We start from the raw sequence: 22,479 nt of genomic DNA on the forward strand, positions 1-22,479 counted from the left end.
ACTGTAACAACATAGCTCATGGCAAGCCAAATGTTCTGATAACTGACTGGTTTGGGATATCTTGTGGTTGATGGATCTCCTCTCAGCCTGGTGGACTTTTTCCAGAAGAGAATAGTCCCTTGTGTAGGGCTTCTTTTCCTGGAGACACCTCTTCTCAGTGATTAAGGTGCCTTAAACACTGGGATGGCGAAGTGGTTTGCACATGTACCACATGGATTACTGATATATATCATGATTGTTGTGGACACTGCTAGTATTTTTGTACACGTCTATATTGTGAGGACACTTGTGAAAAACAGCACTTAATCTTTGGGGTTCCCTTGTCCTGTAGAAGCAGGTGAAACCTGGGGAACTAATAGATGGATGGAATACCTTCCTAAGATATTGTATTGTTATATAGGATACTTCATCTTTATCTTATATGTTGTTATTGATGTATGAGGCATTCAATGTATAATTCTGGGAATATTTAGTAGGCCCTTGATTAAGGCTGTAAACTTGTGCCACCTTTAGCTACTGGTATAAACTACTATTCCCACTTTTAAAGTTTTTTTCTATTGATTTGTTATATTTTGTATTGAGTTTTGTGTAGTATTGCTCTTACTTTCTTGTGTTGATATGCTTGACTACTTCAATCCTTTTGATTATATTTGTCTTCAACTGACTGATATAGCTGTTACTGTACAAAACCTCCAACCTTGCTGTGATCTTTGAAAATCTCTATAAGGATTTTCGTGTTGTGTGGGCTACAGGTGCTATCTCACTCAATGGTCATAAACCTGCCTCATCCTTCTCATATGTCCCACCCCAAAAATAAAGGGTTAATCAGGATCTTTTAAAGTCCAACATGCAAGATCAAAGTGCAAAAAGGTCTCAGATACCTTCACCACCTCCAGGTCCGGGCAAATGCCAAACGTATTAAAACTTATGAAGCATTTAACATGTGTGCTGGGATAGAGTCACTGTCCCAAGGAGAGAAAATGGCCACGTTTCCTTTTATTTGGCATCTTGTCTTTACTCTCTACAGGCGGTGCTCAGCAGGACTGCAATTAACCAATAATGCGAATATTCTTTTCTGGGAAAGCATGTGGTCTCTCAACATGGTTGTGGTGCTTTAAACACAAGGCATGTTGTGATTTAATCATAGCATAGTTATCAGTAAAAAAGCAGCACAATGTTGCATAACTCTTGCTGAATCTACATTTCTATTTCCCTAGATTTAAGGAGATCACAGTCTAAACATCTTTATAAAAAGCGGCAATATGCCTTCTAATGCACTATATCACAATTAATAAAATTGACTTCTCTCCAAGGCATGGTCTAGGCTACGATACTTTGTCCACTTATGCCAACTATCTTGTCTGCCCCCAAGTCAACTAGCCAGCCCTAAACGGATGATAAAAGGATTGACTTCTCTTGTTGAGAGACATCTGTTATATTTTTTAAATTAGGTTTGCTGTTCCAAACTATACTGCATATTAATGTAGCACTGACAGCCTTAAAAAAAAAAAAAGAATGTTGGAAGAAGCAAACATCACAAGAGTTTTATGTCCCAACTAGATGGCATGCTGGGACTTGTAGCTCCTTGACAACTGGAGAGCCACAGAGGTCTCAGCCTGCATTACCAAGAGAAGCTGTGAATTTATGTGAAGTGTGCGCAGCTGTGTATATTACATCCCATAGTTTTCACAGAATAATCACACTGCATGTGGCCAGATTCATCTGTTTGCAGTCCAAACATTTGGTAAAACACAAACCTCCTGGCGCTTGATCTCCTTGGAAGTGAGCACTTGATTAACACAAACATCGAATGTCTCACTCCACAGCTTGCTATCCCTGCGCTTTGTGATAGGAGGAGGGGCATTTCTTGACCAAGGTCTCGGTGTAAATAGGTCTGGACGACTATCACCCCGGAAGCTGATAGAACGCTAAAGTAATGAAAGTGAAGAGGAGTACATTATTATCATGTTACATACACGCAGAATGAAAAAAAATTATAAATAGGATTTTTTTGTATTCACATAAAGTGTTTGATAATTGAGTTAAATAATTGATAACACACATACTTATTTTCCAAAAAGAAGTAAAATGCTGTCCAGCCATTCTGCCAGACAATAAAGTCAGAAGGGTGACACCATGTTCCCTGTCAGAGGTAAAGAAGAGCATGGTGTCACCCCCACACCTACAACCTGCTGATTAGACAATGCAGCAGCACACTAATATAATCATCTTTGCTCACTCTGCTCTTTCCTCCTGTCTGCATGTTCCCCATGCCTGTAGAAGAGCCCCTGATTTGCTCCTCGTTTAGCCCTTTCTTCTTCCTGTCTGTGTGCGGAATGACATGCAGTCAATATTAAGACAGATTAGGGCTACCATATCGTACCCCCCTTATGTGTTTATCCACTGAGATTTTAGGGGTAAATTTATCAGTTAGCTTAATGGTCTATTGTATGGATAATGTAATAGTTATAGCCACTGTTTTATTACCTACTTATGCTATTGGTTGTTTAGACCTTGAAATGTGATCAGCTGCCATGTTTATGTCAGCCTGCAGTAGTTGTGTCCCAGAACTTTTGTTGTCCTTTATGTCCTTCCCTCTTTGTGCCAGTACCGTTGTTTAATTACTGTTATGTACTGTTCTAAAATGAAAATGCTCAATAAACTATGCTGTTAAAAAATACTAAATTTAAAATATTATATTCAATTACTATATTAAAATTAAAAAATCTGTCATGGTTATGAGAAAACACAACACAGCAGATGTTTAAATGGCCACATGTGACTCACAAGCAGACAACTTTGGAATACAGTAAACCACCAAGATCACTTTTTACAAATCGTACTATAACATATTATTATTATACAGGATGTATATAGCGCCAACAGTTTGCTCAGCGCTTTACAATATAAAGGGAGACAATACAGCAACAATACAGTTTAATACACGAGGGATAGGAGGGCGCTGCTCCTCGGAGCTTACAATCTAGGAGAAAGGGATGCTTCTTTTTATTAACTTGTTATATGTCATTACCTTAATTTTCCCCATGATCATTTTTCTGCTCTGCATTTTGCATACAATTGTCCTCATCAGGGTTGCCAATTGTCAGTAAATTTATGGCCAGTTTGTAAAAATCAGTGATTTTTTTTTACAAATGTCTGGAAATATCAGGGGCTATTAATTCGTCATGCTGTGCTGACTTTGGTAAGTGTAAACACGTCAAATTACCTGTTATGGGTATTGTCAGTGTTTCCATATTGTGTTTATACTCTTTAAATATTGATTGTCTTAGTTTTTAATGTACTTTTTCAGGTTGTCAGTAAAAAATGTGCTCCACTGGTGAAATGTTCCATATTTTGTCACTAAAAAATGCTGCAGGAGGTTGGCAACACTGGTCCTCATGTGTAGGGAATTAAATGCCCCACAAAGTTACCCTGACTGTGACCAACAGTTGGGCGCGAGGCAGCTCACTGCAGCCTCAGGGTAAAAGCAGTGCATGCAGGGAAATATAAAGGTTTGGATAACAATTTAATATTACAAAAAAGTTAAAGGGCCAAAAACTGAACATCTTTTTGGACACCTAACCACTTAGATCCATTAGAGCAGGGGTGTCAAACTGGCGGCTCTCCAGCTGTTGCGAAACTACAAGTCCCATCATGCCTCTGCCTTTGGGAGTCCTGTTCGTAAGTGTCAGTCTTGCAATGCCTCATGGGACTTGTAGTTTGGCAACAGCTGGAGGGCCGCCAGTTTGACATCTGTGCATTAGAGGATCCTCTTGGTAACATTTCTATGCTTAATTTCCTAGGTCTACACGCCAGCTGTTGTCATTTCAAGGAGTTACCAGTCTCTCTGTTGGATTTATTTATTTATTCTGTATTATAGAGAATGGGACAGGAAGAGCTAGAAAATCCCCAGGTATGTGGGAATACACAAGTACCAGTTGACAGAAAGGGGTTGGAAATTTTGGCAGGGAGATCTTATTGCTGTAATACAGAAGATATAGAAAAAATCCAGGGCCTGATGCAACCCATTAGGCTCTAGCAAAAACTAAATTAGTTCACTGAAACGTAGGTGTCAGTTTTCCACATAATAAAAATAGTGACTGTTTTAAAAAATACAAGAAGTCTGTTTTTCTCCGTGTTTTAGTGCACTGGGAGTCCAAAAGATGTCAATGACAATGCATCAAAAGCATGTAACATACATTTTAATTCATTGGCAATGGGTGGTAACAATCCTTGTTCAATGGAGGCAAACTCTATCCACTCCAAATCCTAAACTGAATAACGCATTGAAAATGTGTGTCAATTACCCATGTCAACGCACTAAAGAAATTCCAAGTTGACACATGACAATACACCTGCCTAATGTTCCCTCAACACACACGCATAGATCTAAATGGGCCCTTAAACATTTCTGCTTAACTTCGGTTATAGAATTTAAAAAGAAAAAGAAAAAAAGAATCAGTGGTATTTAGTGATTCCTTTTTAACGGTCATAAACATCCGCAAAAATATTTCCTGTATTCTACACCAGTTTTACACAGGAGGCTATAGGTTGATAAAGAGTCTATTCAACAAACTAAGCAGGCTTTTCACTGCTCTCACTCTATGACCAACACTAGAAAAATGACAGCTGGAATTAAGAGTTTTCACTGTAGAGCAGACCTACGCTTTTCTTTGTCCTGCTTTTTATAACTGGGAATAAGATGGTCTGGATAATCCTCTAAGGAAGTCACTTTTTTTTTTTTTTTTTTTTTTTTTACAGAGGCAGATGTATAAAGAGCTAGGCCACATAAAATCTATATATGGTATTGCATAAGCCAAATTAAAGGGAAGCAATTCATGAAGCATATATAGTAACGCATTTCCACTGTGGCTGTCAGTGTGAGAAGTAGCAATAAATCAGAACAGTAAATTCACTGTGGATGTGGCCATTTAAAGGGCTAATTCTGGTCTGCTTTTACATGTACCCATGCAGTGAGATCCCCCAGGGGTGGACTGACCATTTGGAAACTCTGGCACTGCCCGAGGGCCCGGGGTCAGTAGGGGGCCCCATGAGATGCCCCTGGTACCTTTTTCATAGGCTTTTTTGAGTTTGGGCAAGGACACAGGGGCCCCATGTTCCCTTATTGCCCGGGGGCCCCATGAGTTGTCAGTCCGCCCCTGATCACGTCAGTACTCAATTGTTTCTGTCGCAAGTGCACTAATACGGCTACAATCACCTCTCACAGAGGTGTATAATTCTCAAACATAACTGCACAAAATTACAAATTCCTTGGTAAGTATATTTCACATAGGTCTGTTTCAACTGTGAATTTAGCTATTTGGCTCCAGGAGTTGAGATTTCACCATTGTTACTAATAAGATACTTTAGAAACAAAATGCTCCCTAAAATTGAAATGCTTGCATTAGAATTAGTGCGTGCTAATTCTCCTCGTTTGAAGCTCTTCTCCCATATGCAAGGTGTTCGCTGTAGAACATCTGCAGTGACTTTAGATAATTGATTCAGTATCGCAGTACAAAAGGTGGAAGATCACCATATGCAGCACTCGTCCTGACTGTAGGAAAAGTTCAGGGCATGAAGGTAAATATAGTCAAACTGATTGTCAAAGATTGGTACCCATGCAGTGAGATCCCCCCAGGGGTGGACTGACCATTTGGAAACTCGGGCACTGCCCGGGGTCAGTAGGGGGCCCCATGAGATTCCCCTGGTACCTTTTTCATAGGCTTTTTTGAGTTTGGGCAAGGACACAGGGGCCCCATGATCCCCTATTGCCCAGGGGCCCCATGAGTTGTTGATCCCCCCTGCACTACAGGGATTAAATGCTTCTTTGACATGAGGGGGGTTGAGTACACATTTATCCTATTCTTGGCTTCTCTTGCAGCCGCTGAACTCCTCCTCCGATGCTGCAGTTTGTGGGCAGGCCCTTGCTGCCTTCCTGTACAATGCAGGATTGCTGGTTCTGCATTGTACAAGATGATGTCAAAGGGCTGCGACCAGTGGGGCAGCGAAGAGATGCAGATTTTGAAGACTGGTCACTTGAAGATGAGGAAGCCTGTGGGAGTAAGCAGTAAGGCTAAGTATTTCTACTTACTCATCTCCCCCTAGCCAAATGGCCATTTAACCTATGCTGTGCTTGGGGGACCCCATTACATGGGTACATTTAAATGCAGACAGGAATTGGGCTTTAAATAACTACATACAGTATCCAAGCACAGAGTCATTGTTATGACCATCAATTTTTGCTCAAGATATTAGAGAGTAAATGGCAATTTCTACATTTATTATGGTGCCTTACATGGAACAAAATTACATAATAGAGAAATGAATAGGCTCATTTTTAAGAAAGGACTGTAAGCAGACTGTCACATGTAAGATGGGGGACAGTGTATAGTTTTGGATAAGTTTGTACAAAATATGAATTTTATACATTACCAAAAGTTTCTTGACTGTCTGGAATAATAACTAATTCTACAGACAGACACCTGTCCTTTGTAAGGTTTATAGGCTCCTCTGACCAAGTTTAAGTGCTTTATTCTGAAACCAACAAAACACTAAATTGACAGTAGCCCAGAAAAGAAACCACTATAAAGTACTTTAACCTATAAAAGCATTTTTAACCTATAAAATAAAGCTTTTTGAGTCCAGGGATACCTTGTACCTAAAACCACAGTGACTGAACAAGCTCTGGCCCATCCCTGACATTTTATAATGTAATGCAAGAGCCTAAAGGGCCAACAAAGTCCCTAAATGAGAATATGCTGTGAGCTTCTACATTTTGTTCAATGGTGATTCTGTGATATCCTTGCCAAATGACTATTTAACCAGCTTTTGGAATATAAATAAACATGAAGCCACAAAAAATAAGGAAATATAGCAGACAAAACCACATAAATCACTAAGAACAAGGATTAATAAAGCTAAAAAAAAAGAAAGAAATAGTATACAATCAGGCAAGTATTTAAACAAGGCTACAGCTGTTTAAGCTGCAAAAGGGAAGCTTAGAAATTTAGCCAAAACATAATTTAAACTTTCCACATTGGTGCTCACAACTGTAACTAATAAAGCCTCTCTTTCAGACCTAAGACATATTTTCCCTGACCTCTCCACTACGGGCAGCTTCTGCAAAGTATTAAACATCTGTCCCCCAGTGTTACTCAAGGAGGCTGCGTCTGCCAAGGTGGGATCTTTCCAGGCCAGTGACTGTACACTATTTTCTGTTCCAGTCACGCTATACGCTGCGTTCTGGATGAAACACAGACAGCCAAGGTGACTTCAGCAACTCAACTCCCTGTCTGTAAATGCTGCCTTTGTATGAGTCCTATAGCCATATGGAGGACAGGAGGCACCCAGTGCGCCAACTCCCCAATATATATTACAGAGGGATGTCTGTCATACTGGTGCTTTTCCCACACATACAAAGAACCTCATGTAAAAACATTCACAGAGAATGGGCGCACTGAGATTTGGTCACAAGATTTAACAAGCTTTCACTCTAGGAGTGGGGATTAGGTCTTGTGTTCACAGAAAACATTTTTGGTTTCTAGCTCCGAACAAGGCTTGGGGCCAAGCTGAATTCTAAAACTGGTTTTCCTCTAACAAAATCATAGCTGTCTTTTTTTTTTTTAGATATTTAGTCGTCTTTCTTGACCAGTGCCTTGTCGAAACGCAGACCAATAAATCTGTTTATGCAAGTGTCCCTTCCACTACTACTACTGTATCTACTTGCCTTGAGTACAGCAACCGGGCAGCCTATGCTCTTATTGGAGTTTGGTACCCACCATTGGACAGTATCAGAACTCCTTCCAAAATAAATGCTCTGGTGCTCCACACTTAAACAAAAAAGACTGCAGCAACAGATAGTGTAAGGCTTTCACAGGTATACAAAAATGATAAAATAACTTTATTGCACTGCCGGATCAGCAAATCCCAGGCATCCTCGGGAAAGAAAAAGGTGGACTGTAACTTGTTGGTGCAATAAAGCTATTATATAGTCCTTCTTGTTCACCTGTGCAGTACCTGTTGATATACAATATATCACACACAGGGGCGGACTGACCATTTGGAAACTCGGGCACAGCCCGAGGGCCCGGGGTCAGTAGGGAGCCCCATGAGATGCCCCTGGTACTTTTTTCATAGGCTTTATTGAGTTTGGGCAAGGACACAGGGGCCTCATGATCCCCTATTGCCCGGGGGCCCCATGAGTTGTCAGTCCACCCCTGATCACACACATACATTCACACATGTACTCGGTCTTCAGTCTGGCCACACATCACATTGATTGTTCTGTACTGTTCTTATTCAAGTACTTAAGTCAGTAATGACAGTTATACACTCTATAGGTGGCTTACCCTGCAAATGTTTTTTTTGCTGTGGTCTTTCAGCCAGGAGACTTACTGCGCTGTGTTTCATATGTAGATAGATATACTACACATGCATGTCCCCAACCTAGACACTTGACCTTTAACTAAAGATACCCAATGCAATTATTCATCCTGATCTGTGCTCTGCGGATTCATGCAAAGTTTGAATTGTAATGTTAGATCCATGGGTGGACTGACCATTCGAGCATTCAAGCACTGCCCGAGGGCCCAGGGTCAGTAGGGGACCCCATGAAATGCCCCTGGTACCTTTTATTGGCTTTTTCATAGGTATGTTTGGGTGTGGGCGAGGACACAGGGGCCCCATGATCCCCTTTTGCCCGGGGGCCCCATGAGTTGTCAGTCCGCCCCTGGTTAGATCCATGTTAGACCATTTGCACAGAACTTCTGCTGATTCCACTATGCAGTTGTGTGTAAAATATTCTATTATATAGAAGGCAGCAGTCCTAAAAACCAAAGTTCATTTACCTGAAGTGATTGGCTGAATCTCTTCAAAGGTGTTGCCCGTACTGGAGGGATGAGATTTGCTAGTGATGTGACCCTTGAAAGTGGTTTAACCCGTTTAGTGCTTGGTTCCTAGAAAGAAAGAAGATGAAAGCGTACACATGTCAGATTTGAGTCCACAAAATACACTGACTGATGCAGTAACTATATGGCAGAGCAAAGTATGATTTTAACTTGGGAATGGTTTGAATTGCTTTCAGGTTTTTTTTGTGGTCTAGGATGTCTTTATGAAGATTTTTTTCACCAATTCCTGTTTCGGTGACATGAAAGTGAAGGAAATCCTTCCCAATGGATAAACAGCTGTAAAAAGCTGACAGAGGTTCTACACTTCACTTTAATTAAAAAATTCACTATAGATACTTTTCAGGTTATCACATTTATTTTGTTTAAAAAAAAAGACAAAAGCTGCCATTGTGGATGTCTCAAAAAGTTTGGTGTGGACTTCCTGTGCAAACGCTAGTTGCCTAGCCATCATAGTGACCCTCCTGCTTCCTTACATTTAGTTGATATCCAAGACAAATATGCAGCTAAGGGCTTTTCTCTGACTCCTAAGATCTGCATACTGGTTCAGTTCATTGGTTGAAAACTGAACCCCCCAAAAATACCCTTGCAGTGGGGGACCCCGAAATTGCAAGGGTTAAGTGCTTCTTTAGTGTAGGGATTCCAGATTACTGAGAAATGCTTATCTATTTCTACATTCTACCTGTGCAACTGCTGTAGCCTCCCCCCTAAGTCACGGTAGTAGTAAGTGGCTTGTCCTTCCACATACAATGCAGGGTATATAGCCCTGCATTATATGTGAAGACATCGAGGTACTGCCCACAGCCTGGAGCTTTGGGGAGCAGACGATATTGCTGGAGTCTTCTGGAACAGGGAATAGGGCAAGCAATAAAACCTTTTCTTCTGCCCTCTAGAAATAACGGGTATTTAAACCCTTGCAGTGCAGAGGAACCCACTGTAGGGGTATTTTTCCAGCCCAGAGTCTTTGCTATTTAGGTAAATAGCAAAGTTTGCAACCACAAGTCAAAGTTTGACAGGCAGTGAATCTGTCAACCTGACATGCTGCATTACATTTTGTGGCTACAACAGAAAATTCTGGACGTAGCAAGTCAACAACCCCCTCTGGTTGTATTGCAGACTTTAGGTGGGCAGTCAAGGGGTGGAAATACTGTGGCTCAACCAACAGTTTTTACCACCCCCGGCCACCCATGTAAAATGGGCCTTAACTACATCCGTCAGCTGCACAGTTTGTTTGTGGGCTGAACCAATAAGCAGTCTATCAACTTACAAACAAAATTGAACAATGGCTTTTTGGCATGAAGTGAGTTGTCACTAAGTTCTCGTTAACAGAAAAGTGGAAAACAAATATTAGCCCAAGCCCATTACTATTCAGGCCATTTTGTTAGCCATTATATCATGATTTCACACTTTATAGTGGAATGGGCATATCAAACAAAGCAGGAAACACACAAAAACACAAATAAAAAGACACGTTTTTGTTTCTTCTTTTCCTTTCATGCGACAGGAAATTCCTGGTATCTTGTACCGTCTATGCCAACCATCCTCCCCATTAGAATGTGCTTCCATTTCTCAGACTTCTATTGTACGACACAGCCTATGTTTTATCTTCAAAGCAACCTGTAGTTTGTTCCTTTATTTCCTCTCTGGAAGACTGTCCTCAAGTTGCCGCAGGCAGTGCACAACGCTGATCCACAAACAGAGTCTCGGAGCATTGTGTATTGTGATGTGTCCTCTACAGACTGTCTGCAATGTGTCATTTTCCTGGCTCTCACAAGTTCTGTGAGGACTTGACAGAGATCATATAAGCAGGCAACATGCTATGTATATCCTGGCTCATGGTTTCCTTCCGTTACACTGCATTACATTCTGACAAGATCAGAGAAGTACTGTATTCCGAACATATATTCTCCCAGAGGACAAAGCATCTCATTTATCAATAAAATTTGAAAAAACTTTGTGCCAAAGCAACCAGATTCTAGCTACACTTGTTATTGAAAACTGGAGAATTAAAGGGACAATTGATTGCGATGCCATGGCATAACTAGGGCAGCACAGTGGCTAAATGGTTAGCACTTCCATTTGGCAGTAATGGGGTCATTGTTTCAAATCCCAACCACAGCACTACCTGCCTGGAGTTTGCATGTTCTCCCTATGCCTGCATGGGTTTCCTCCGGGTACTCCGGCTTCCTCCAACATTCCAAAGACATGCTGGTAGGTTAATTGGTTCCTGTCTAAATTGGCCCTAGTATGTATGAATGTAAGTTAGGGAGCTTAGGTTGTGCGCTCCTTGAGGGTTAGGGACTGATGTGAATGTACAATATATACATATAAAGTGCTGCGTAAATTGATGGCGCTATATAAGCACCTGTAATAAATAAACAAAATAAATTCTTATTTAGGCACTTTAAAGTACACTAAACTTATTACAAATCAAAGATTAACTTATTGTCCACAGCAACCATATATTACTATTTTAGAGAAGGGTATAAGGGTTTAATATAAAAGATAAAACCAAATAGGCAGAGGAAGAATTTGAGTTATCTAAAAGCTCTATGGACATTTATGCGTCTATATTCATGAAAAAGCATGCACTTTATACATAGTTTCATGAGGCTTTTTTTTTTTATAAGGGTGATCTTGCTGCCAGCAAGATCCTGCAAAGATGATCACCAACTTCACTATGGCCGTGTGCATGTATCCCTGAAACAGGTGGGGCACACATAAAAGCAGACGTAGCAGTTGATGATGTAGTTCCCTTACAGCTGAAAAGACAAAATTTCTAAATCAGCCGCTCTCAGCCCAGAGGAACCTTTGAATTTTTTTTTTTTTTTTTTTAGGTCTCAGGGAACCCCTGCTAAAACCAATACGTTTGGAGACAATATGGCCATACATACGGCCAGTGGGAAGAATGCCGCCTGTACAGTGGTGGTCAGACATGGAGTTGGACCTGGAACTATGCAGGCACCATAGAATGGGAGTTCAGTCAGCCACAGCTTGAGGAAGCAGTAGACACCTCCGGAGAAATCCTAGGGTTCTATGGAACACTTTTTGAGAATGGCTATTCTAGATAAAAGATACAAAAAACAACCAACAGCCCATACAGCTAAAGAGGAAACCCTGAATAATTATACCATTAAAATGCTTCCTGTGGTTTTACTTTAAATTACATTTGGATTTCAATGACTACTTTCCAAAGATGAAATGGTTCTGAAATCCTTGGCTTAAGGTAGCCATACCCTCCCTAGAAGATGTTAATTTGAAAATGTTCATTTTAAAAATGTTCATCCTATTTGCGATTTGTCAATTTGATGTTCCTTCCAACCGCAGTGAAATGGAAATTTAGAGAAGGATGGAAAATTTTTCTTGAATTCCTAACCATCTAAGTAGTTTTTATCTGGAAAAGTCCATATACTCCAAAATTAAATGTTAAAAGCAAAATGTTTTGTAGTATTTATGAATTAAATTTTTTCAAGTCATCGACTATGCTGATAAGAATTTTCATACGAATGTTTGCTCGAAAAACTACTAGCATATATTTTAAGAAGTTTTGTTCTGATTTTATCCCCAGCTTCCTAAACAAGTCGTAAACATCTGTAATCTAATTACTACCTGTATTTAGATTAGCGTCGTCACTTGCCTAAGAGATGGCCTGTTTTACAGCTGTCACACTCCAAGCCCTCTCACCACAGTGGTTTGTGCTCAACTGGATACTTTGTTTGATAGACTGTTTACAAATAGGATGTCAAACTGATGGACTTGTCAGGGTTACAAAGAAGCAAATTAGTGCAGCAAATAAGCAAGATTAGGTACAAAGAAGCTGCTAATGTATTACAGACACCCAAATCTGTATCATTGGGGAAAACCTAGCCTATCTCTAAACAAGAGATTTGCAGTGTGTGTACACTTCATTGTGTATGCCTAGGTATACAAACAATGTTAGTTTTCAGCATAAAACTAGACAAAAGGCCATCTTGTTATGTAAACTTGAGGGCAGGTAAAGACATCTGGAGATTTAGTTCTCAAAATACTGGCCAGCTTGGGAGACTACAGAATAAAGTTAGGAAGGAAGCCATTAGGCTGAATAGTTTTGTGACCTTGGTGTTATTTCACAGTATTAACAACATTCCTTGGCTGCTAGAGGATTTTTGTTTGTTCCAATGAATTGTGAAAGCAACTGATATTGTTGTACTTCAGACATTATAGTGCTCTTGGTTGTGTAGGCACATTCCCCAGATCACAAAATCTAAACAGTGCTGCAGAGCATTTCAAAAAATCGTTAGCTCTACTAATTGATAAGAAAGAGGGCCAAGTGGCTCACAGTAGGCCTGCTTGCTCCGCTGATCTCCTCCACTCTCGATCGATCGGAACAAACTTTGTCTAATCAACCACCTCCCCTAAACCAAACAATGGGCCAGGATGCATAGAAGACCTAAATATATAGGACCACCAAGACCTGAGGCATTCTAATGTGGCCTATAGCATATACATGGTACTTTGGAACCTGAGGGGAAGAGGGCTGAGTGGTTTAGAGTAGGCCTGCCTACTCTTTATCTCCTCCATTCTCAATCAGAACAAACCTAACTTGTCCAATTAACTCTCCCCATCCACAGCAAAGGCCAGGGATGTTTGGGAAGACAAATATTTATGACCACCATGGCCTGTGGCGCTCATTCTGGACCATGGCACATGTGTGTCTTGGGTTCTTTGCTATCTAGCAAACATAAAAAACGGCATGTAGAGATTATCCAACAAACTCCTTAACTCCATAGATGCAGCTCAGAAACAACATGATCACAAGCAAGGCCCAGAATCAGAAGCATCACTTCTAGTCATTTACAGTCCAGACAAAAAACAGAGAATCTCATAATTGCAGCCCAAGAGGCAACTGTGGGGGCACCAAGTTATCTTATTCATCTCCACTTTATCTACAGAAATTAAAAGGAGCCTGCCAGGATAGAAGTAGAGTTTCGTACAGGAATATAAGCTCTTGAGAAGGTCATCCTTTATCATACTAGTCTTTTTGTGAGTTACCGATCTGAAACAAGCATGCACACTATGAAGGATTTGAATATATCAAAGGCACAAATTTGCTCTAGGTCAGTGACTCATCAGGTAGGCAAAGACTTATGACAGCCCCAGAGGTTGCTCCTTTAAAAACAAGGCAGCAATAGCAGTTTGTCCTGACCACCTCCACTCAATGAAACTTAAATATTTCCCTCCCAGCTGCATTCCTTGAGACAATATATAGCACCCTCACATGGTGCTATAAAGTGCCCATACATGTACTCATCCAAAACAAGAAGTACAGCTATTTTTTTACATTTATATACTGTAAGCAATCCATCAGCTAAATATTTTTAATTACATAATTTTAATAGCACGCATGCATGCGCACACCCTACAAATGTACAGTGTATCTGGGTGCTCAGACGATAACTCAACGTAAAGGGTCTGTCATCTAAAATAAACCTACCCACAGAGAGACTCGACTTACTTTATTCTATGGTGTCTACTGAGTTACGATAACATTTACAGATATATCAATTTTTTGATCATTTGGTACACTATTTTTAGTAGTGCGATGAGCCACTTGAGAAAAAACAGGTGATAATCAGATGACGCATGGTTGGTTAAATTCCTGGAGAAGACTAGCTCATTATGAAAAAGTCTCGAATATGATTTGCTGCATGCTGAACTTGCACTAAAAATTTATTATTTTATTGTAAATCCTGCAAGATTTTATAGGGCGCATACAAAACATTTAATGTTCCAGGATGTATTTGGAGAGGGGAGGAAACAAACACCAGGAGGAAAACCATGTAAACACTGGGCAACCCTACAAACTACAGATAGGGCCCCAGCACCACAAGACGGGAGTGCTAGCCACTTAGCCACTGTGGTGGCATACATATTCATGCTTGTGCCTTATGTACATGTTGTGAACATATGCCGATTCAACAAGCATTAGGAGTCTTGTTTAGAGAACAGGAATATAATGGGCAGTCTTTGTACTCTTACTGGATCTCGAAATTGCTACCAACAACCTCTATACTAAATGACCCTAAATTTACATGCAAATCTCTAGTCAGCTTGGCTTAGGTGCATGAAACCACTGGGACTGGAACATGAGTGTGCAGCTTTGTTTCCAGCTGAGAAACAGATCGAGCATATGAGAATAAAAACATCTGTTCTAACTAAGGGATGATATCAGTTTAACTATGACAACTTAAACAGTCAACTACTCTTCTGCAAAACTTCCAGAATCCTGCGCTGCTGAAAGAGTGGCTCTTATGGTTCTCTCTATAGGGGGCTATATATGAGGGTTTATGACCATTTTTGTAGGAAAAAAATGAATCCGTCTCAAGCTCCCTTATAACCTAATAAGTACATCTGTTGTGTAGTGCATATTAAGCAAACTCTACAATGTCTGTTATGCACGTTTTGGCTTATTGTCAAATCATCATCCGAGTACAATAAAGAATAAACTGAAATGTTCCAAATAAATTGAAGTTTCTACACTTTTATGCATTTATGGTTTTTATTTCATATGCAGATTGTTGCATGTCTGCAAAAATGACATATGTATTGCAATTCTTACATGCTGCTTTCAACTTGTCAAAAAGAACAAATCTATGAAGGAAAAAGGAATAACTGGACATGCACTATTTTTGTAACACAGGGCATCACAATACAACCAATATGAATTGTGGTGTGCTATCTTTTGGCTGCTATTGTGCAGTGTGTTGGGGTGCCATTCAAAATGAAATGTACCCCAACATACTACACAGCATTACATGCATTGCTGCTCTTTTTGGCCTTTTTGTACCACGTTACCAGAACATGAACAGGCCCTGAATTCTTAATTATTTTTTCTAAACCGCACTGGAAAATGTAACAAACTCAATCTAAGTGGTTCTACTGCCAATCTAATATGTTTATAAATGTGAATGATGAGAGTTAGATAGTTGGAAGCTATCTTTTTTTTTTCATAAAAAGCAGTCCTTGTATGGACAAATTTCCAACACTGTAGTAATAGCCAGGGGTGGACTGACCATTGGAGCACTTGGCCACTGCGCGAGGGCCTGGGATCAGAAGGGGCCCCATGAAATGCCCCTGGTACTTTTTATAGGCTTTTTTGGGTGAGCTTTGAGTGTGGGCAAGAACACAGGGGCCCCATGATCTCCTATTGCCCGGGGGCCCCATGAGTTGTCAGTCCACCCCTGGTAATAGCACAGCTTAGGGTCTACTGTATTGGAAAATGGAAAAGGGGAATTTATGGTTTTAAAATGGTCAATCCGTCCATGAGGACTCCAGTAATAAAACTTCCCTTCCATTGGTTTTTCCTGCCACCCTGAAGTTTTGGATGTTCTTATCCACTTTGATGTTCTGGTTAGCCTCTGCCTTTATTCTTAGGTTCCTGTCTACCCTGGGATTTTGGGTATTCCTGTATACTTTCTTTATTCCCATTATACAGAAAAAAAAATTAAAAAGCCCACCAATGAATATGGGACAACCTTGTTAAGAAACCCAGAAACTCAACAACAGAGATATCACAAAAGGGTCATTAAAATATAAAAGTTGTTCAGCCACATAATTCTGTAGATTCTATTAAAAGAATTAAATAATGATTTTAAGAGAATTGGCCATTTAAAATGTTCCCAAACATGATGACTTATAAAGAATGTTTATAAGTACAAAGCAACTAAAAAGCAGGATCATTTTCCTTCCTACAAATTTAAGTCAATGTGTTGAACTCCAGTAGATTCTTTGGTTTCCACTGCTCCTAATGGACTGAAGGGGAAAATATAGCTAGCTGTCAGGTCATATTAAATCACATTCTCATAGTATTGATTAGCTTTCTTTTCAGTTTCACCCCGCCAGACCACCCGCAGCCCACTAATTAACACAGACTACTGGAGAGCACACTCCACTGAAAGTCAAGTTTGATTTGGCTTCCTAAAGAAAGATGAGCCGTGTACAGGCTCTCTACCATTGTTCTGGGAATACAGGACCCAGTGACCTGGATAACATTAACCAAAGAATCACTGTCTTGGCCCAGGTGCAGTACAATAGGCCAGCCTTTCACTTTGTACTTTATGCTCCAACAAACAACAAAACAATTCTCACTTCATCAGGGGGGACCAAAGCACTCAATGTAACTGCATCCGTTTCTTTATGAATTCTTTGATGGGGCCACTACAGCAAAAATTGACTTACTGAGAAATAAGACAAGCACTAGTTCTACAAAATCAACAGGGTAAAAAGTATTAGGTAGTATATTTTGAATATAACCAGACCAGCATTTAGTTCAAAGGCACAATAAGATGATTTCCATGGCTGCATATTGGATACACAATACCTGGTGTTCCTGTTTAAATTTTTCATGCTGGTCCATAGCTCTGGGGCTCACAAAGTAGGGCCTGCCCTTAGGAGGCATTAGCAACCATATTTTCCACCCAGTGGCAGCAGTCTTGGGCCCTTTGAGTGTATATGCAAGGGAGCCTTTTACAGGTAAAAAACATGTATAAAATGTTCAATGATTTTTGGAAGATTTATGTGTAAATGGTAGGTCCTGTAGGAGGGACTCTTTAAAGTGGAACTACACTGCATCTGAGCACCAAAAACACTATATAATTAATTTATAATATTCAAAGCAAACTCACTCATCCATCCATGTCTCCATGCTTTATTTTGCTGAGCAATCACTTTGAAAAACACCCCTAGCATTTCAGGTCATGACCATCTTGAGTAAGGGCAGATCATTCATATAACATTTGCCCTTAACTCAGGAATGCAGGCAGGAGGGTGTGCTTAGCTGAGAAAACCCATCCTCCCCTTCTGAAGACTCCTGGGATGTATGACATTTTTTGCCTAGGCCTGGAAACCAGGAGGTAACTGAAGAAATGTAAAAAAATTAAATAAGTAAATATGATATACTTTCCGATCTATTGACTAATGCTAGCAGTATAAGGATTAAAAATAGTTAAACAAAAAAAAAAAGTGAAGCTCCTCTTTAAAGCGGTTCTGCCACTATTTTCAAATCCAAAACCAAAGACATGCCTGCAGTGAAAAGGGTTAATACCTGGTCCACTGCCTTCATGAGTTACCCAGGCTGAAAAATAATCAGCATTGTATACCTCCAGTAATGTTGGATGCCTGATCTCTTGTCTCATGCTGTGGTCCCTTCCTCAACCCCAGAGAAAGGGAACCACAATGCATAGTGGGGACCAGCAATTTGACATTTTCAATAGTGTGTAGATGCTGAAGAGGTTTTAGCCAGTACATCCCTTATAGACTGCAGACAATGGCAACCAAAGTGTTAGGCATTAACCCTGTACTTTGCAAGCATACATTTTGGGATAGATCCAGGTTAAATGATTTATTGCTGCCAGATAATAAAATGTTGTGATTAAACTGATGCATACCCATCTCTGAAATAATACAATTATTGAAATCATACATGTAAAGCATTGACAGAGCAAAACACATGACAATGCATTACACCAAAAATATACAATTTCAAATCTGCCAGAAGTGTCACAAAAATTAAGTGCTACAGTATCTTTCAGCTACCTCAATTATATTAATTTACCATTGAGATAAATAATTTTGAATTTAAAATTACATTTCTCTCCTATGTATAAATGTGTTTTAACGTCAAAAGAACCTCAGGTTTGGCCAAGAGCTCCTCCTAATGTACATTAATTCGTTGAGCAGATCTGCAACGTTAGTTGATTTTTCAAAACGCATCATCAAAAACCTGCACTGTCCCACTAGTAGACATGGTATAAGCTTTTGAAGTGGCTTTAAACAATTTGTGAGTCAGTGTCTGCTTTGAAAAAAAATGGCCTTTATTCCCCTAAGCCTCAGGGTAACAATTTTAGATCTTACTGGTGGGGAGAGTGAATAATCATATAGCTATTCCAGCGCAGACAACATAGCATACAAACACACTTAATGAACCCATAAGGAGAACTGATTCAGTGTTCTGATTCAGCTATAAAGAGGCTGTTGAGCTCTCACTGAGGGAGGGACATCGTAGATTGTGCTTACGGGTAGATGTGGAAACTAACAATAGGACATGTTGATGACCAATATCTCAGTTTTGGATGGATGATTACATAGAATTGAATAAACCCTTCGTTTTTCCATTTGTGGGCTTCAGTGAGAAATGTGCCCTGAATGTGGACTCTGGCCCCTGCAGCTATTACTGGATATGAATTTATTAATATGAAGAATTTTATAGACAGAACACTGCTGCACTGCTCATCATAAAGCCAAATAAGTAAAAGGCCAGGTAGATGGAAGCCGTTTCTCTGCTGAGGAGGGCAGGTTGCTGTTCCTTTCAATATCAACCCAAAACTGATATCAGCTATGTAGAATAAGAACCTCTAATTGTAGAACTTCTTTGCGAAAAGCGACATGGCAGTGACAGAGGGAAGCATGGTTCTGTGATTAAGCTCTAGAACAGGCTAGAGTTAGAGCTGACCTAAAGTTACTGCAGTGGTAGGCCCAAAGCCATCAGAAATCACATGTGCCAACATGACTCATTTTATGAGAGGAAACATTTGTCTGGTTTTTCATTTCCCACTTATATTAACTGAGTCCTGTAATATGTTCATAAAAAAAGAAAAGTAAAAAAAAAAAAAATCCTTAGGTCCAAGGCTGGTACAAGCTAGCTGTGTGCATCTGCAGCTCCTTCTCCTTGTCCTCCGCATGCCATAAAGGTCAGCAGTGGGGAGAAAAGACAGTACTGTAGCTCCAAAGGGATCAATTTAAATGACACAGGTAAAAAAGTTTCTAGAGACATATTAGGCCAGGTCAGGTTCATGTAAATTTGCACTTAAACAGATATTGTCACCTTGCCTATTTAAGGAAAAGTGTAAAGGGCTCCCCAAATAACTTATGCTCCACTTGCCCGCATCCCCCTCCCCCATCTCCTTCCACTGTGGCAAACAAACCAAAATTCCCAGTGTCTCCTAGTGTTGGACACCACGGCAAGTCAGACAATAGGGTGACACCACTATTTCTATCTTGCGACAGTGCTTGGGCCTTACAAATGGCTGTGAGACCCCAACACTTAAATTTGAGTTGGTCACATGCTTCCTATACCCACAAATACCAGGTATTTGCACTGTCTGCTACTGAGGATGGAGCAGCAGGTAAGTGTTGGTAAAGTGAGTATCAGTGGTTGGGTGGGATGAGGCAGAACTTTGCCAACTTACTTGTCAGGTGACAGGGTCTCTATTTACCGTTACTTAAAATTAGCCCACTAATATACACCATTCAGCTGACTTATTGATAAATAAAGATAAGGACAGTCACAGCCCGGTCACAGGTAGATTGAAGGACACCTAAAAAGACACTGGATTATGGAATTTAATTTCCATGTACTTTTTACATGGCCTCATAGAATTTTCTATCCTGAACATCATTTTAGTGACATCTGAATTTTGTATTAGTGCTCTATGTCTAACCCTATTGCTAGTAAATTTACTGCAAACCCATTACCCTGTAATAACACAGGGGTCAAGGAAATAAAACAATCGTATTTCTCTCCGATGTCGAATCTTGCCAGTATACTCGTTTCAATTTACCAATTTAAGTTATCAAGCACATTCAGCATTACAGAGGTAAATCTAAGTTTTCCATAGCTAGCTGGCTGCCTGCCAATGCTTCAAATTATTATTAGTCTGCTATTGGCAACACTGGCCCCAAAACTTCAGAATGCCCGAGAGTGGTCTCATAACTTGACAAATATCCAAACCCACACTCTCTGGCAGGCACAGGAGACACCATCGGCCCTTAAAAGTTGGGAGCTTTCAAAACACACTCAAATTAACTCTGCTTTTCAAAACAGGAGAGAACTGCACTATAAATATAAAACACCTGCAGTCATAGGTAGGTGATCCTGCTTAAACTGACTATACTGGATTCCTGTAAGGAGAGTGTTAGCTTGTGTAAATGTCTCAGAGAATTATTTGACCTTTAGTTTAGTCAAGACTGATAAAACATGTTCCTATATAGGCTTCAAAGCATAGGAGGTAGGGATTTTATTTTTTTACTTGGCTGTGTCTACATGCATGAGAGAGACGGGCACATTGCCCATTTAGCTTTTACATTACTTCACCTGTTTCAGTGACCCTGAAAGACCAAGGCATTTTCAATCGTCTGTAGATTTTATGTTTTAGACCAACTATTCTCAACCATAGTTCTGTGGAATCCTAGGGTTACTCCAGAGGTTACTAGGGATTCCTTGAGCTGTTTCACCTCCCATTTGATAGTTCCTGCATAGTTCCAGGGCCAATGCCACTTGAAGAGTCAGCGGCATGACACAAATGATCTTTTTAGCTATCTGTAAGGGTGGCATTTTGAACACCACTATAAGGGGGACATTCTTTCCACTGCCCACCAATGAAAGTGGAATTTTTCCCACTAACCCCCAATAAATTGGTTTTACAAGGGTTCCCCAATATCTGAAACTTATTTCAAAGGTTTATCTGGGCTAAAAAGCTTGAGAAAGGCTGTTCTAGACAATACTGGCACTTATATATAAATGGCTGTTCTTTGGCCCATATGTTCCCTACAGTTGGCAATTCTACACAAACATAAAAAATATCTGAGCTCTTAACACAATACAACATTGAACATTAACTGGGCCATCACCTTCCCCTTCTTGATGATTTTGGCTGGACATCTGCATCTGCACATACACAGGAAATTGTGGAAACTGGTACCCATGCAGACAATAGCAGGGATTGCCAGCTTATACACATACCCCACTGACTACTGGGTGCCATATGCAATCATATTTGCTATGGAGGCTTCAAATTTTAGAAGATACACTAGTACAAAAAGTATAGGGTGCCAGAGTTCACTGAACCAAAAAGACATAAGTCTTAATTTACAAAGCTTCAACACAAGGATAAGGATTTTTACTTTAGCCGTGTGACTTATTTTCAAAGCTCATAAGATGGGCTAAAAAAAAAAAAAATCCAAAAAAACCCACACATTTTTAAAATTAAGGAACTTTGTTCTGGTGTGTGAGCTTAGTTGAGCCCACTGTGACATATGTTATAACAATATCCCAATCACGATTACATCAAAAATTCTACAGATGGGAGGAGTCATGGAACAGATGTTGAAAGTCTGCAAAAATTTCAGCCATCACTTGTACTGCACAAATACTGTACACGCTATATATTATAGAGTACATTGTTTCATGAACTTCCATCACCATGGGCACTTAAAGGATATTTCCAGGCATCGGCATGTTATACACAGTTACACTGGTCCAGCTCGAATCAAAGTAACTATGTATATACCATGCCTGGCCAGTGCCCCTGGAAGCTGTAAATCACTGCATTAGACACCACTACTTCAGTGATTTCCACTAGCTTCAAGGTCCTGTGCAGATTGGCTGGCCTGATGCATTGTGAACACAGGAGGTTGGCCGAACCGCACGGGTGCCATTCAGAGAATACTTTGCATTTTCTGAATAAATGCAAAGAATTCTCAGACTGGACAAGGTGGAGATTTGGGGCAGTGATAGCACACTCTCCACTTCGTCCAATCA

At 40.1% G+C, this 22,479-nt stretch overlaps 1 protein-coding gene across 5 annotated transcripts in view; it reads right to left on the minus strand.

The window, feature by feature from the left end:
- ARHGEF3 (Rho guanine nucleotide exchange factor 3) overlaps window positions 1-22,479 on the minus strand; it is a 442,548-nt gene that overhangs the window by 25,822 nt on the left and 394,247 nt on the right. For all 5 annotated transcript variants that reach the window (XM_089681894.1, XM_089681897.1, XM_089681895.1 and 2 more), the window contains 2 exons: window positions 8,847-8,954; window positions 1,758-1,928 (listed from right to left, as the gene is read on the minus strand). In XM_089681894.1, the coding sequence (XP_089538020.1) occupies window positions 1,758-1,928; window positions 8,847-8,954 (279 nt within the window). The remainder of the gene's footprint in view (window positions 1-1,757; window positions 1,929-8,846; window positions 8,955-22,479) is intronic.

The sequence above is a fragment of the Staurois parvus genome, unplaced genomic scaffold (genome assembly GCF_062004578.1).
Source record: "Staurois parvus isolate SC_StPar_1 unplaced genomic scaffold, SC_StPar_1.0 ptg000282l, whole genome shotgun sequence".
In the NCBI taxonomy this organism is placed as follows: domain Eukaryota; kingdom Metazoa; phylum Chordata; class Amphibia; order Anura; family Ranidae; genus Staurois; species Staurois parvus.